The 15,015-nt window shown below is 45.1% G+C and overlaps 1 protein-coding gene across 2 annotated transcripts in view; it reads left to right on the forward strand.

Annotated features, from left to right (window-relative positions):
• Window positions 1-15,015, forward strand: part of NHERF2 (NHERF family PDZ scaffold protein 2) — a 59,013-nt gene that overhangs the window by 31,547 nt on the left and 12,451 nt on the right. For both annotated transcript variants that reach the window (XM_081887451.1, XM_081887450.1), the window contains exons 3-4: window positions 9,718-9,897; window positions 12,664-12,817. In XM_081887451.1, the coding sequence (XP_081743577.1) occupies window positions 9,718-9,897; window positions 12,664-12,817 (334 nt within the window). The remainder of the gene's footprint in view (window positions 1-9,717; window positions 9,898-12,663; window positions 12,818-15,015) is intronic.

The following is a 15,015-nucleotide window of genomic DNA, read 5'->3' on the forward strand; positions in this document are numbered from 1 at the left end:
TGAAGGTGGCCTTGCCAACTGGGATGACTAGCAAGGGAGCTGAAGATATTTCAGAAGAAATGGCAGGAAGGGAACATGAGACAAGTCCTTGGCTGGCATCTCTCTCTGTGTGTGTTTTTTAGGGCTTCGCTAGAGCATTTTAAAACAGTCTGCTCTGAAATGCCAGAGTTCAGCAAAAGCTTTTTAGGACAGCCTCTCCCAGTCTGGTGCCTTGAAGATGTTTTGGACTACTATTTCTTACAACTATTTCTTACAACATTCCTATCAGCCCCAACAACCCTGTGAGGTAGGTTAGGCTGAGAAGTGACTTTTTTGCAAGGAATAAAAACACACGCTTGGTTCTCCTGAGACTATCCTTAACTCATCTCAGGATATCATTAGGCACTTGTTGTTGACATGCCTGTGCCAGGGTCCTTCCAGCTCTTATTAAATTATTTACTCATTTTTTCTTGCTGGGAAATTTAATTACCCCCCAAGCTTTTTCAAAGCAAGCAAGTCAACATTACATTTTATTGATGTGCCGGATGCTTTTGTACTTGCAGATTTTGGAGTTTCTGAGGTAAAGTGTTTGGATATCTTAATTTTTATCCCTAAAGCGCAGTGTTTCCTGTGCTCTTATAAATTGCAGACACCCCTTTGCTGCTTTGTAATGTTCATTCCCATCCCTGAGAGCTAGAAAACAATCATAAATTGTAGGACTTTCCCCATCTCCCCTTTAAAATCTCTCTGGATCTGTATCTGGCGCTCCCGAGAATGGATTTTTCTTGCTCTAAAGGGCTGACACCTGACTAATTAATTGTCCAGACGTCGCCTCGTTAATCAAGGCCAGTGCCAATGTTTATGGTGCTGAGTCTAGAGCAAAATATGCTGAGGATGTTTTTCTTTTCCATAATGAGAAATGAAAAGCATTCTGCCACAAGAGTCCAAATAACCACGATGAACCTGTCGACAAGGCTAGAAATTCAGGCACCATTGCCACTACTCAGACGTAATTTACACATGAGCTTGGGTGGTAGCCCAGGAAACTGTTAATTGAGGGCTTGTAGCCAACTATGTTCTATTCAAAGTAGACCTATGGAAATTAATGAAACGATAAGTCCATCAATTTCAGTGGGTCTGCTCTGATTAGGATTAACCACTGGGCCCAAACTGAGATTTATCTGCTGTGCTGTTGGAGGAGCATGCCCTTCCTTATTGCATTTCAGGGTCAGGTAACCTGCTTTAGCCAGAGGGCCACATTCCCTTTTTGGGAATTGTATGGGGCCACATGTGTGCGGTGGGCGGAGCCAGAGGCCAAAGTGGGTGGGGCAAAAAAATTACCTGGTTACACTAGCCTAGTTTCTATGCACACTCTTAACATCCTTCTCCATCTGGAAAATAATAATAATAATAATAATAATAATAATAATAATAATAATACACTGCCCATCTGGCTGGGTTTCCCCAGCCACTCTGGGTGGCTTCCAACAGAATATTAAAATACAATAGTCCATCAAACATTAAAAGCAAGAGGCATTCTCCCCCCCCCCAAAAAAAAAGTATATGAAAATGCATATCTTAAGGGAAGTGTGCATAAATTGCATATATTAGGGGGGATTTTTTTAAAAAAAATGCATTGAAAAATTACATTGCGCAGGATTGGCATATTAAGGAGAATGCACACTGAAATTCTGCTGAATTTCCATTAGAACTTTTTTTCTGATGTGGAAGTGTAGTGAGCCGAACTTAAGATTTGTCCAACTCTACCCATCTCTCTGGATTTCTGAGGGGGCATGGTTGTGTGTTTTTTCAAAGTATCTCCAAAATCTGCAAAGGCTAACTATGAATTGTTCGTTCCCAGGAACAGATATGAGAAAATCCTTATTTTCCCTGGAAGGTAAGGGGCCAAGGGAATGTAGCCAAGATTTGCTTTTGTTTTTTAAACGTCAGAATACAGTTTGTATTTTGATAAACACAGAGATGATTGGGGGTGGTTGCCAAGGCCGGTAATTCAAAGCTAAGAAAATTTCATATCAGCTCCAGTTAAAACTCTAATAAAATCCCAACAAGGCCCTTTCAGTAATGGATCTTTGAACCGTGTCATTTCAGTTTTTTTAAAATAATAATAATAATTCAAATAGGATTATTCTCTCTCCCCTCCAGCCCAGGTTCAAAGCCCCCCACCCCCCTGTTCTTGTTAAAATGTGTCCTTTGGGGTCGAGAAAGCTCAGAGTTCCAATATTATTCAACCAGTTAAATCATTTCCTGTTTTCTGCAGTTTTTGAAGAATTCTCTAAGGCAGGCTGGAAATATTTGCAGATACTCATGAACTTGCTGGCTTGCAGGCCCTGGGAAATATCCTGAGTTTGTTACATTGGTCAGGAAAGATGAGACAGCTGTGTGTGTGTTGCACAGGATGATATGAACCGTTAAAGACAAACTCAATCGGACCAGATAATATCCGCTGACCTAGTAATGTGGTTGCTATGGAGGGACAGAGAATTGTACATGTTACATTGGCCTGACTTTGTGATACAGTGCTGTGCTCCTTTATCCAAAACATTGTGTTTCCTAGAGAGAGAAAGAGATTGATGGTGGTGGTGGTAATTGACAGTTTGTGGTTTGTTTGTTTGTTTGTTTGTTTGTTTGTTTGATTGTATTTATCCAAGGAGTTCAAGGTGGTACAGTTGTACCTTGGATCCTGAACTCACTGGAAGTTGGACGTTTTGGCTCCTGAACACCGCAAACCCGGAAGTGATTGTTCCGGTTTGCAAACGTTCTTTTGGAATCTAAATGTCTGACGGGGCTTCCGGGGCTTCTGATTGGCTGAAGGAGCTTCCTGCAGCCAATCAGAAGCCACAATTTGTTTTTTGAACATTTTGGAAGTCGATTTGACTTCCAAGGTACGACTGTATACATAGTTTTCCACCTTCCCATGTTAGCCTTGTAACAACCGTATGAAGTAGGTTTTGCTGAGAAGCAGTGACAGGCTCAAGGTTGCTCAGTGAGCTTCATGGCTGAGGGGGGAATTTGAACCCTGGTCTTCCATGTCAAATCTTAACACCACAAGTTCTGCTAACTGGGCTTGCCACCATTTTGACTAGTGACCTGGGTCTTAAACATGTTTCCATAACATTAAGTTGATGGCCGTTGATTTTAATTTTTTTACATGTTTTTTAATTACATACGGATAGTGTTGTAAACCTTTTTTTTGTTCTTTTTAAATTATATGGCAGTATATAAATATATTTTATAAATAAATAAATGAAATGATCACCATTGGATCACCTAGTTCAGTATTGTCTAAACTGACTGGCAGCAGTGGTTCTCCAGGGTTCCAGGAAGGGATCTTTTCTAGCTGTACCTGGAAATGGCATCAAGGATTGAACCTGGGACCTTCTGCATGCCATGGCATATATATATTCCTTTTGCAATCTGAAGTTTCCATATTCAGTGTCTGGAATGTACAGCTCAAAGGAGCAGGGTGCCAGTCAATGGGAAGGAGTGTTCTTTGCCTGAGAGCCCCTGCCTACCAGAGTAGGCCTTTGCAGGCTAGATGGACCAGTGATTTGATAAGGCAACTATTGTAGGAAAGACTGTGCAAGAACTTTGTGTGTGAAAAGTCTTTGATTTGATCACTGGCACTTCCAGGGAGGGCTGAGAGCAGGCTCCCTATTTGTAACCCTGGGGAGCAGCTGCCGGTCAGTGCAGGCGACCCTGAACAAGATGGACTAATGGTCTGACTCAGTATGAGGCAGCTCCTTATGTTCATACTGTATTCATTTTCCAAATATTTCAGCTATCCCTGCATTTGTTCTGCCTCTTGGGAAAAAATAAGAATAAGTTATTTTAAAAAGGCCCTTCACTTGGGCTCATCTGACTTCATACCTAGCATATTTCTCACTAATGGTGAGTATTTACGTGAGAAATCACATGATGGAGCGCAGAGCAAATAAAGGGGGTGGGGGGAGGAATTGAACGCAATCCAGCATTAATCTCTCTTGCTAGAAATAAATAACATGACATCCTGCTTTACTGTGGAAGACAAACAGCCAGACCGTGGAATACAATGCTGGAATCTGCTTTAGATTAGATTACATTGGGTTTATTTATTGTTACCCTGCCACCCCAGCAAAATAACCTTCAAGGCAATTTAACTGTTGATTAAGAGGATACACAAACATTTACCCGGAATATCTGTGTGGTAAGCCCTGATTTGCCTCTCCCCTGATAAGAGGCTATCTGTTGTTGATTTCCAAAGAAAAGACAAGTATCCATGGTCCCAGATTCCCAGCCACCTCTGCCCACAAATTTTTGCTTTCTCTCTAACATGGATATGGGGAGACTGTGGCCCTCCAGAGGTTGTTGGACTGCAGCCCCCTGCAATGCAAGAATCACAACTAAAGAATCCCCAACAGATGGTCATCCAATGTTATGGGATGGCACCTGAAACTAGACAAAGAAGGTTCCAGGCAAGCCTTCCTGGGGAGAGTATTCCATGAACAGGGAGCCATTACTGAAAAGGACTTATTCCAGGCTTCCTCAACCTCAGCCCTCCAGATGTTTTTGGCCTACAACTCCCATGATCCCTAGCTAGCAGGACCAGTGGTCAGGGATGATGGGAATTGTAGTCTCAAAACATCTGGAGGGCCAAGGTTGAGGAAGTCCAACTTGTTCTGTTGCTACCCTCTGGGCCTCTTGTGGAGGGAGCATAGGAGGAAGGGCCTCAGATGATGATCACAGGGTGTGGGTCGGTTCATAATGGGAGAAGTGTTCCTGGAAATATCAGCAAGGAGAGGGGTGATGAAGAAATTGGAGAGGAAGGCAAGAATGTGGAGACTTTCCTCCAAGGGATAGAAACAGTAAAGTCTTACTTTAATGATCAGATTCAGATACATTTAAAAACAAATCAAAATAATAATAATCAGGGCTTTTTTTCAGCCGGAACTCAGTTCCGGCACCTCTCAGGTGGGCGTCATTGCTTTTATAAGAGAATAAGGGAGGTATTCTATTTTTCTTGAAAAATAGCACTGGTAAATAATAACAATAAATAATACAGACTGCTTTTGTAACTTGTAGTAAAAGCTTCCTTGTGGGCTTCCACTTAGTAGGGAAAAAAACATTAAATTGCCTCTTGAATTCCTGCAGGTTAGTTCCAAGGCAAAACCCAATGCCCTTTTGAATTGAAACCACCTATTTCTTTGTTGAGCTGGTTGGATGTTTGGTATCTTTATTGTAGTTTTTACACATCTGACACCATTTTCAGGGCTCATTTCTCTCTCTCCTTTTGCTAGCTGGGTCCAAGGCAGGGAGCCCCATAGAAGGAAGTTCCCATAACTGAACAACTCTCACTTCTAGCTTGTGGCAGGAAAGAATTCTGAGCAGGGCCTCTCCTGCTGCTCTTAATAGCTGGACAGCTTTTCTCCTCATTGTAGCACCATAGAGGGAGAAGCTTCATGGGCAAAAATTCACCCTTCTACTCATCTGTCTTAATAAAGGATGGGAACCATTTAAGGAACCTGGGAGCCCTAAATCGGTTGGGGGCGCTAACCCATGGACCCTCTGATGTTGCTGATGTACAGTTCCCATCATCCTTGACCACTGGCCATGCTGGCTAATGGGGGCTGTAGCCCATTAGTAACCTCAAGTTACCACTCCAGCTCTACAACATTCAAGCCTCTGAGGAGTATTTTGAAAAATGTTATTTGCATTAGCATCTATCGAGGGACCCTTCTTTGTAAAGAAAAAGGCAGGTAAATAGAAAATCTGCTCCTTTCTCCTCCTGTACAGACAGTCATTTGGAAACTATTCTTTGTAATTGGATTGTTTACACACCATTTTTTTCTTCAGAGATAATTTGCAGCCAAACCTTGGGGAGTTGTCATCAGGTGGTAACTCTTTTCTCTGGCAAATGTGCTGGAGAGGAGGAGGGAAAAGAGAGTACACTTTATTTATCGCTAGCAGCCTCGTACCTGGTGTTGCTCAGGAATTCTAAGAAACAAAATCAGTTTTGAAAAGTACGGTCCGCAATCTTACTTCGAATGGCATCTAGTTGTATGCAAAGATAGACAGGAAACATTCGTCTCAGGAACCATCATGCAAAATTTGGTTATGGTATCTTAAAGCTAAAGGTACCCCTGACCGTTAGTTCCAGTCATGGACGATTTTGGGGTTGCGGCGCTCATCTCGCTCTATATAGGCTGAGGGAGCCCGGCGTTTGTCCGCAGACAGCTTCTGGGTCATGTGGCCAGCATGACTAAGTGAACCAGAGCAGTGCATGGAAAGGTGCCCAAGTGCATGGTGGCAGCCCAGGAGAAGGCCTTTTTTATAGCAGTCCCTGAATTTTGGAATTGTCTCCCCACAGACGCATACCCAGCTTCTTCACTATATGGATTTTGACAAATGTTGGAGACATGCCTCTTTACCCTGGCCTTTAACACCTGAGATGTGCGTTTTTAGGTCCCATCCTATTCCTCAAAATGCAATATAACTATTTTAAATCCTGAATTTTAATTGTTGTAATCTGCCCTGGTATCTGCTGGTGATGGGTGAGTAATAATAATAATATCAGTTGCAGTGGTATATTGCTGAGCTACAGTTTCCCCCCTAAAATAACAGGAAGCTGTCTTTTATCAAGTCAAACTGTTGGCCATTCTAACTCAGTAGTGACTGCACTGACTGGCAGCAGCTCTGCAGTGTCTGGCACAGGGGATCTCTCCCAGGGTCACCTGAAAGTGTCAGGGACTGAACCTGGGACCTTCTGGGTGCAAAGCAAATGCTCTACCAGTGAGCCAATGTCATTAGCAGCTAAGCAGAAGATCTGAATCCTGGCCAGAATCAAGAGACTCTTCCCATTGCTCCACACAGCCTCTCTTGCTGTGTCTGCGCTGCTGTTCTCTGCAGGCCACCTGGTGCAGATTGGGGGCGGGTGCAGGCCCTCTCTTGCTATCTCGCAAATGGAATTATCGCCTGTGTGTCATCACTCAGCTCTCATTTCGGGGGACAAGGGCGTCTGTGCCAAGAAACTTGGCAGGCTTTCATTTTCAGGCGTTTTGTCTTTGTAAATCTGGAGAGGCATCTCAAATGTGATTAAGGTACCAAAGAGAACATAATTTGCAGAAGGTCATCAGCCTGCTAATTTGCTGGCATGCCTGGCAGGGCAAAAGGAGGAGGAAAGGGGATCCCAGCATTTGATCTGCCCTCATCTTAGGACATGTTACTCACACAAGCGATGGGCAAATCTTTCAGTTTCGGTTTTTCTCCCATTTTCTCCCCCCCCCCCCCAATCTTCAGTTCTCCACGTTTACACATCAGGTTGCAAATTATTATTTTTTAAGTGGGTGTGAAAATTCACCAGTGGTTTAGTTAGAATTTTTCCTAGAATACACATGTTTGTGAAAACCATGATTTAGTTTTAGGTGCAAACCCTTCCCAGTGGTGCAACAATGGTTTGTTTTCTAACAACAAACCATGGTTTGTAAGTCATTGGCTTACAGACCAAAATTCTGAAGGTAAGAGGTTGGGGAAAGATAGCCTGTGCTGACAACATGAAAGCCTCTGCTCTGGTGACTCTGCTGGGTGCCTTGTTTGGGTCCCAAATAACCCGCTTGAGCTTCCACTGTCTGCCGCTGGCCTTGTGCTTATTCCACCTTGTGGCACTATTTCCTGTAAAAGAAAGGAAAAAAAATAGCTGATATAACCTTGCACCTTTTTAAATGGGTGAAATGCTAAGGCAGGGGTCCTCAAGATGCAATTGCCCCAGTGCTGAACTCAGCCCAACACTGCTCAAATAGTAAAGACTTTGTGTTGACATGGAAACGGTCCCCCCCCCCCAGCCACAACTGCCTCTCTCCAGATATGTCACCTCACTTGTTTGTGGCCCTGTGGTGCTCTTGTGGTACCTGTGGTTCGCTCACAGGAAACCCACAACCATTTGGAAGAGAAAAAACACTGATGTGTGAAAAGCCACAGATTTCTAGGACTCACCAAGCACTTGAATTTCTTTGCATAGGGGTTGTCTCCAGCTAAGTTCTTCTTAGACCCATTGAAAATAATGAACCTAAGTTAACCATGTTTCCCAAGTTAACAATGGGTCTGCTCTGAGTAAAGCTATTAGTGGATCAAGGCAATGGAGTGACTGCCCTGTGAAGAAAGCTTGCAGTGTTTGGGACTTCTTAGTTTACAGAAAAGGCAAGAAAGAGATGACAGGATAGAAGTCTCTCAAGGCACTAGAACTTGTGGACATCTAATGAAGCTGAATGTTGGAAAGTACTTCTTCATGCAGTGAATAGTTAAACTGTGGAACTCACTCCCACAGGAGGCAATGATGGCCACCAACATGAAAGGCTTTAGAAGAGGACTAGACTAGAGGAAAAGGCTATCAGTAGCTATTGCCCATGATGGCTTTGTTCTTGCCTCCACAGTCAGTACTTCTGAAAACCGGTTGTTGGAAACCACAGGAGGGGAAAGTGTTCTTGTGCTCAGGTGCTTCTTGCAAGTTTCCCAAAGGCAACTAGTTGGCCAGGATGCTGGGCTAGATGGCCCATAGCCCTGATCCAGCAGGTTCTTCTTATGTTCTGAGGGACACTGTGTTAATGTTTTGATTTTGAAAATCAAGGGTATCTGATCCATTCAAATATACTAATGTTTTGGATTGTGAAAAATGCTACATTCTAAATTGTGCCTTGCCGGTGTGCTGTAAACCAGGGGGGTTTCCAAACTGTGCTCTGAGGATCACCAGTGGTCCATAAGTTTAATTCAGGTGGTCCACAGCATGCCTGTGAAGATCAGGACCCACAGCTATGATGGGACAGACTGGAAATGGCAGGTGGAAGGAAGTGACTTGAAAGCAATCAGAAATGGATTGCAATGCAGTTTGAATTGTGGGAATTAAAATTGTGATGCCAAAACCATGTAGCATCTAGAATAGTGTGTTGCAATTGTGACAACAGTCAATTGAATGACATTAAGTGGTCTGCCTATTGACCTGTAGCAATTTTTAAGAGCTCCTTGGGAGCTGCTGCTGTAAACCAGAGACTATTTTACAGGAAAACAAGTTCACTTTCAGCAAGGAAAAGTGTTGAAGAATGAAAGGAATGCTACTTGCTGGAGACCACCGTTGAACAGAGTGCTTTTGTGCTGAAATCCTGTGTGTGGGTTTCCCACTGGGGTGTCTTGTTGGTTCTCCTGTTGGAGAACAGGATGCTGGATTGGACAGGCCATTGGCTTGATCCAGCAGGGCTCTACTTCTGTTCTTAATTGAAGGCAGAAGGACGGAGAGTCTCCACAGTCATAAGGGATAGGAACACATGTTGTTTCTTCAATGTCCACACATTTAGCTAATGATATGCAGCTCACCCCGTTTTTTGGCAGCATTTAGCCTCTCAGATAATCCTATGTAGGGTGTTTCATTTAAGATCTGGTTGGTCAGGCGTGCTTTGAAGTGGGAGAGGGCCCTGAACGGGTGGGTCTAATTTTATCCTTTTGTCACTTAGCAAGCGTATTAAATTTATTCTGTCAGGAGGGATTGGACAATTGGTTTTTAACAAATGCACTTCCTCTAATTGAGTCTATTTTTAATCTGCCCCTGTTTGGCCTTGTGGAGATGGGTGGGTGTCTCCTGTTCAGGGCTGTTTCCTTAGTGCATTTTTTCTTATTGTGTGACACTTTTTATTTCTATAAAGAAAGAGTAAGAAACAATCCCACACAACAATGGCCTCTTTTCCTTCCCAAATCCAGGATCTGAACGGGCAACCCAAGGACCTCTGCCCGCGACTTTGCCATCTCAAGAAAGGCCCCACTGGCTACGGGTTCAACCTCCACAGTGAGAAAGCCAGGCCCGGGCAGTTCATTCGGTCAGTAGACCCGGATTCACCAGCATCCAAGGCAGGACTCCGACCGCAGGACAAACTCGTTGAGGTAACGGATGACAGCTTGAAGGGAGGAGGACCTAGGAGCAGAAGCTCTTCTGCTCAGTCAGGCTCCACCTGAACACTTCCACAGTAGCCCATTGCCCTGGAATTGTTCATTCACCTTTTTATGCAGAGCCCACACTATGACACTGTCAAAGACCTGAATGTTGGTGTTTGAATTCTGTCTGTTTCCAGTCAGTTTGTTGCAAGGTGCCTTCCTGCAGTGTTTCTCCATGAAAGAAAACGTGCTTTTGAGCATGTGCAGAGTAGCATCCTCTCGTCACTGAGCAGCTGATTCCAACATCTGAGATGCTCAGGCAGGGTTAAATTCCAGAAAAAAAATACTTTGGAAACCCTGAACACCCATGTTTCAGAGAGAGAGAGAGAGAGAGAGAGAGAGAGAGAGAGAGAGAGAGAGAGAGAGAACACAATTGCTCATCTCTGCGGTTGCCTCTTCTTGCCCTCTCTGCAGGAACACACCTGTTCTGCAGCGACAGAACTCTCTCACTTTCTCTCCCCTGAATCTTTAATGCCTACAGTGCAACAGTACATGTGTGTGCGTGCACATGAGAGGGAGGTAGGAGAGGCCACCTAGGAGGCAGGTGTGTTCATGAAGACAGATTTTGCTTCCAGCACTCAATATGTCACCGATAGGTGGCTGATTATTAATTTAGCAACCCCCTGGCACGTTTCCTGAAGTGCAAAAAGAGGGGAGGAGGTGAACCTGTGGAATTTGGAAACCTGATCCCAGCTCTTAGGGGCTCCCATAAATGTTTGATGCTCAGCAGCTCCTCAGTTTGGGCTGCGGTGCCCGTTCTTGTGAGGTGCGGGGAGGAACTGTTCAGCCTCTGCTTCACGTTTTTCTTGCCTCATCTTCTTTCTCTTTGCACCTGTCTCCAGCTTTGAAGCAACTGCCAGGGCCCTGCCTGCAAAGGTGCAGGCTGCAGGTGGCAACAACAAGTGTTCGAATGGAGACAGTGTCCCAGCCAGAAGCCCTTGGGAGGCTTTGAAGAGCTCTCCTTGGCTTCTGGCTCCCCTCCAGCTTCACCTTCCTGTTGGCTACTTGAGGCAGGCAGCTGAGTCTGTAGTGGAAGAGCGGTCAGGGCCTGCCTCTGGCAAGAGAAGCCATTTGGGTGGTTGCTAGGAAATGGAGGCCCTCAGAAGAGCTGAGGGTTTTGTATTCCCGCACCAGAGTGCTGTCTGCTTCGCTGGGGGACTCCAAGCTTATTTTTTTACATACAGTGGTACCTCAGGTTACATACGCTTCAGGTTACAGACTCTGCTAACCTAGAAATAGTACCTCGGGTTAAGAACTTTGCTTCAGGATGAGAACAGAAATCATGCTCCGGTGGCGCCGCAGCAGCAGGAGGCCCCATTAGCTAAAGTGGTGCTTCAGGTTAAGAACAGTTTCAGGTTAAGTACGGACCTCCGGAACGTATTAAGTACTTAACCTGAGATACCACTGTACTTACTTACTTACTACATTTAAATCTTGCCTTTTCTTTTGAGGAGCTGAAGGTGGTTTACATGGTGCTTCCCTCGCCTCACTCCATTTTATCCTCACAACAACCTTGTGAGGTAAGCTAGGCTGACAGACAGTGACTGGCCAAAGGTCATATGCAGTGAATTTAGCAACTGTGGTCCAGGGCATCTTCAGGCTCGCCTGGTCCCTTAGATCCTTGCCCATTCACTGAGATCTTTCAGGGAGTCTCTGTTGGTGGTCACCCATAGCTCAGGTGCATCATTTGTAACTACCAGAAGCATTCACTGTAGTGGGACCAAGCCTGTGGAACTCCCTCCCACCTGAGGTTAGACAGGCCCTGTCCTTGCTGAACTTCAGGTGCATGACAAAAACTGGCTTGTTTCAGCAGATATTTTAAAATAGCGGTTGGTTTTATGATTAACTTTTAATTGTTTTATTCTCTGTATGGTTTATTTTTATGGACTGTCCCCACACGCCGAAATGCTGGTGATGGAGCAATAGAGAAATTACTTTAAAAAACCAAGCAACAACTTAACCACAGCTTTGGTTTGATAGGTGAGCTCAGCACCTTTGCGGGGCTAAGAGCAGCCAGGTCAGGGGTATTTGGGGGGGGGAGGTGTAATCCAGATGGGGAGCATATTCTGGAGCAGCCTCACCACTGTTTTTGCTCCAGGATAAGCACTTGGCTAAGCACATCACTACCTTGCCCATGTAACTAGTTTGCTGACATTTCCCCTCCAAATCCCCAAAATAATAATAAAAAGAAAACAGTCAAAGCAGAAAGCAGCAGCACACCACATGATGAACTGATTAATTGCCTTCCATTGTCAGGTGATAATTGGCGCCCGGGCATGAACAAAATGATCCCCTTTGCTCCATTATCCTAGGCTAGCAACAAAAGGGCAGTGATTGTTTGTCAAAGCCGTGAGAGCCCGCTGTGTGGAGTGAATTTCCCCTTTGTCCTGGTTTAAAATAGCAGATCATAGCAGAACCATTCCCCTCTGGCTGCTGTTGGTTCCTTTGTTCTAAAAGGGACAAAACCTTTATATCTATCTATTGGAGGGGGAGCAGTTTGTTACAAAATCTAATGCTAGATTAAAACAAAAGAAGAGGCCAGCTGGATCAGGCCAAGGGATCAGGCCATACAGCCCAGCATCCTGCTCACACAGGGGCCAACCAGATACCCCAAAGATCTCCAAACTGTCTCCCAAGGCAGCCCCATGTGAAATGCATTGTGGTAATCCAGCCATTCATTCTCTCCCCCTACCTCTCTGGTTTTCTCTCCCTCAGGTCAACGGGATCAACGTCGAGGGCCTGAAGCATTCCGAGGTGGTGTCACATATCAAGTCCAAGGAGCATGAAGCCACACTGCTAGTTGTGGACCCCGAAACAGACGAGTATTTCAAGAAACTGGGCATCACCCCTACAGAGGAGCACATCGGAGGTAAAGCATTTCTCCTAGAACCAGCTTTCGCAGAGGGGGCAGGGATTTTGCAAGGGAGATAGATGTCCCTGTATAGGCCCCATCTGCACTATACGTTTAAAGCACAATAATACTACTTTAATAATACTACTTTACTTGGCCTTGGACCCTCGTACCTACGGGACCGCCTCTCCTGGTATATCCCACAGAGGAACTTACGGTCTTCAAACAAAAACATCTTGAAGGTCCCAGGCCACAGAGAGGTTAGGCTGGCCTCAACTAGAGCCAGGGCTTTTTCGGCTGTGGCTCCAATCTGGTGGAACGCTCTGTCACAAGAGACTAGGGCCCTGCGGGACTTGACATCTTTCCGCAGGGCCTACAGGACAGTGCTGTTCCACCAGGCCTTTGGCCAGGGCACAGACTGACTCCCTCCTTTGGCCAGAACTCTAGCCCAATGGTTGCCATCAATTTGATTTGAATTAATTTTATAATGAATGGTGATTTTTAGACTGATTTTAGAATGGTGTATTATTTTATTGTTGTTAGCAGCCCTGAGCCCGGCTTCGGCTGGGGAGGGCGGGATATAAATAAAATTTATTGTTATTATTTATTATTTAAACAGCCACAGCTCCTCCCCCCCCCCAGGAACTGTAGTTTGTTAGGGGTGCTGAAATTTGTTAGGAGACCTCTGCTCCCCTCCCAGAGCTAGCATTACCAGAGAACCTAACCAATAAAAAATACAGCAAAGGGAATGAAAACAAATGACACTTTTCAGTAGACTGGTACCCCTTTATTATGTACCCAGTAGCAGGGGAAAAGCTGACACCCACCACACATTATATAATTTTTTTTGCTCATATGATTTTGTACTGTAACCAATCTCACCACACAACTGGAAGTATAATGCGGTGAGATACAAAACAATCTGTAGTTTCCAGAATTCTTCCGGGGAAGCCATGACTGTGTAAAGTGGCAGGTTAACTGCTTTAAATGTATAGTGCGGATGTGGGATACATAGGTTCTCTTCTCCGCCACAATTTCATCTTCACAACAACCCTGCAAGGAATGACTGGCCCAAGCAAGATGTGAGCAAGATGGCTGAGTGGGGATTTAAACCTGCAGTCTCCCCCTAGCTTGATGCTCCACAGCAGTTGTGATGGCTGAGCCTGATGGGAGGTGTAGTATGAAACATCTGGAAGGCGCCCAGTTTGGAAAGCCTGCTCTTTAGTTAGTGTCAAAGCATGTTCCTTGTCTGCAGTACCCGTTGACAACAAAACATTTTGAAATCATCTTTCTCTGCTTGAAGTTTCTGCAGTCACTCTGAACATTCCTCCAACCTTGCCAAGGAAGAGAGTTGCTCTGGGCATGTGCAGAGTTTCCCCCTTCATCACAGAAACTGCAACCAGGTTCCATGTATTGGGGATGAAGGGGAGAAGAGCTCTGCCAGGTTTCAGCTCCAGACACTTTCACAAATGAAGCACCAGCCACTGGGCTGGATCCAAGTAGAGAGCAACATTTTGCAAAACAGTCGTTTTATAAAAAACTACTGGCCTTGCAGTTTTGGGGTTTTGTAGGCTGTTGCTTAGCCAGAGTTGGAGGGGGGGGAGACCACTGGGTTCCACCAAGCATCCATATCCCTGCTCTCCTTGCAACCCCCAATCCTTCCTTGGCTGGGTTGAATGGAGAGCTCTGTGTGTTTTTAACACAGCTGTTTCTTATCTAACTAAGCTGAGTTCTGCCTCCAGTGCTGGATTGTCTTTTCCTGGCCTTCAGTGGAGAGAGGAATCCAAAAGAACGACTTGGAACAATTCAGAACTGGAGGGGGGCGGGCGGTGGATGTAGAGAAATGGTGTCAGATGCTGAGAGCAGGAGCAAAATAAGAGATAGGGTCAGATAGAAACTCTTTTTCTTTCTTGGCATGGTGGATAATAAAGCCCCTGTTCTCCTCTTGAGGAGATGCAGCTAGCATGGTCACCCAGTCCCAGAAAGTATGAAGGGTTTCGGGTTGTCTCTTGGAGTGCTGAGGCCTGTTTTCAAGCGATAGCTGAGGAGGAGGAGGAGGGCCAGACCAGCTGCTGCCGAGTTACAGGCAAAGGAGAGAAAGAGGGGGAAGTCTTGCAGGAGTGACGAGGCCTTTAGAGCCCACATCCACAGGATATCAGTAGGGATGCTTCTGTTTATGAAATCGTTGCTGCATGTTGACTCTTACAGATGGTCTG

This window comes from Podarcis melisellensis (genome assembly GCF_964234715.1).
Source record: "Podarcis melisellensis genome assembly, chromosome: 14".
In the NCBI taxonomy this organism is placed as follows: domain Eukaryota; kingdom Metazoa; phylum Chordata; class Lepidosauria; order Squamata; family Lacertidae; genus Podarcis; species Podarcis melisellensis.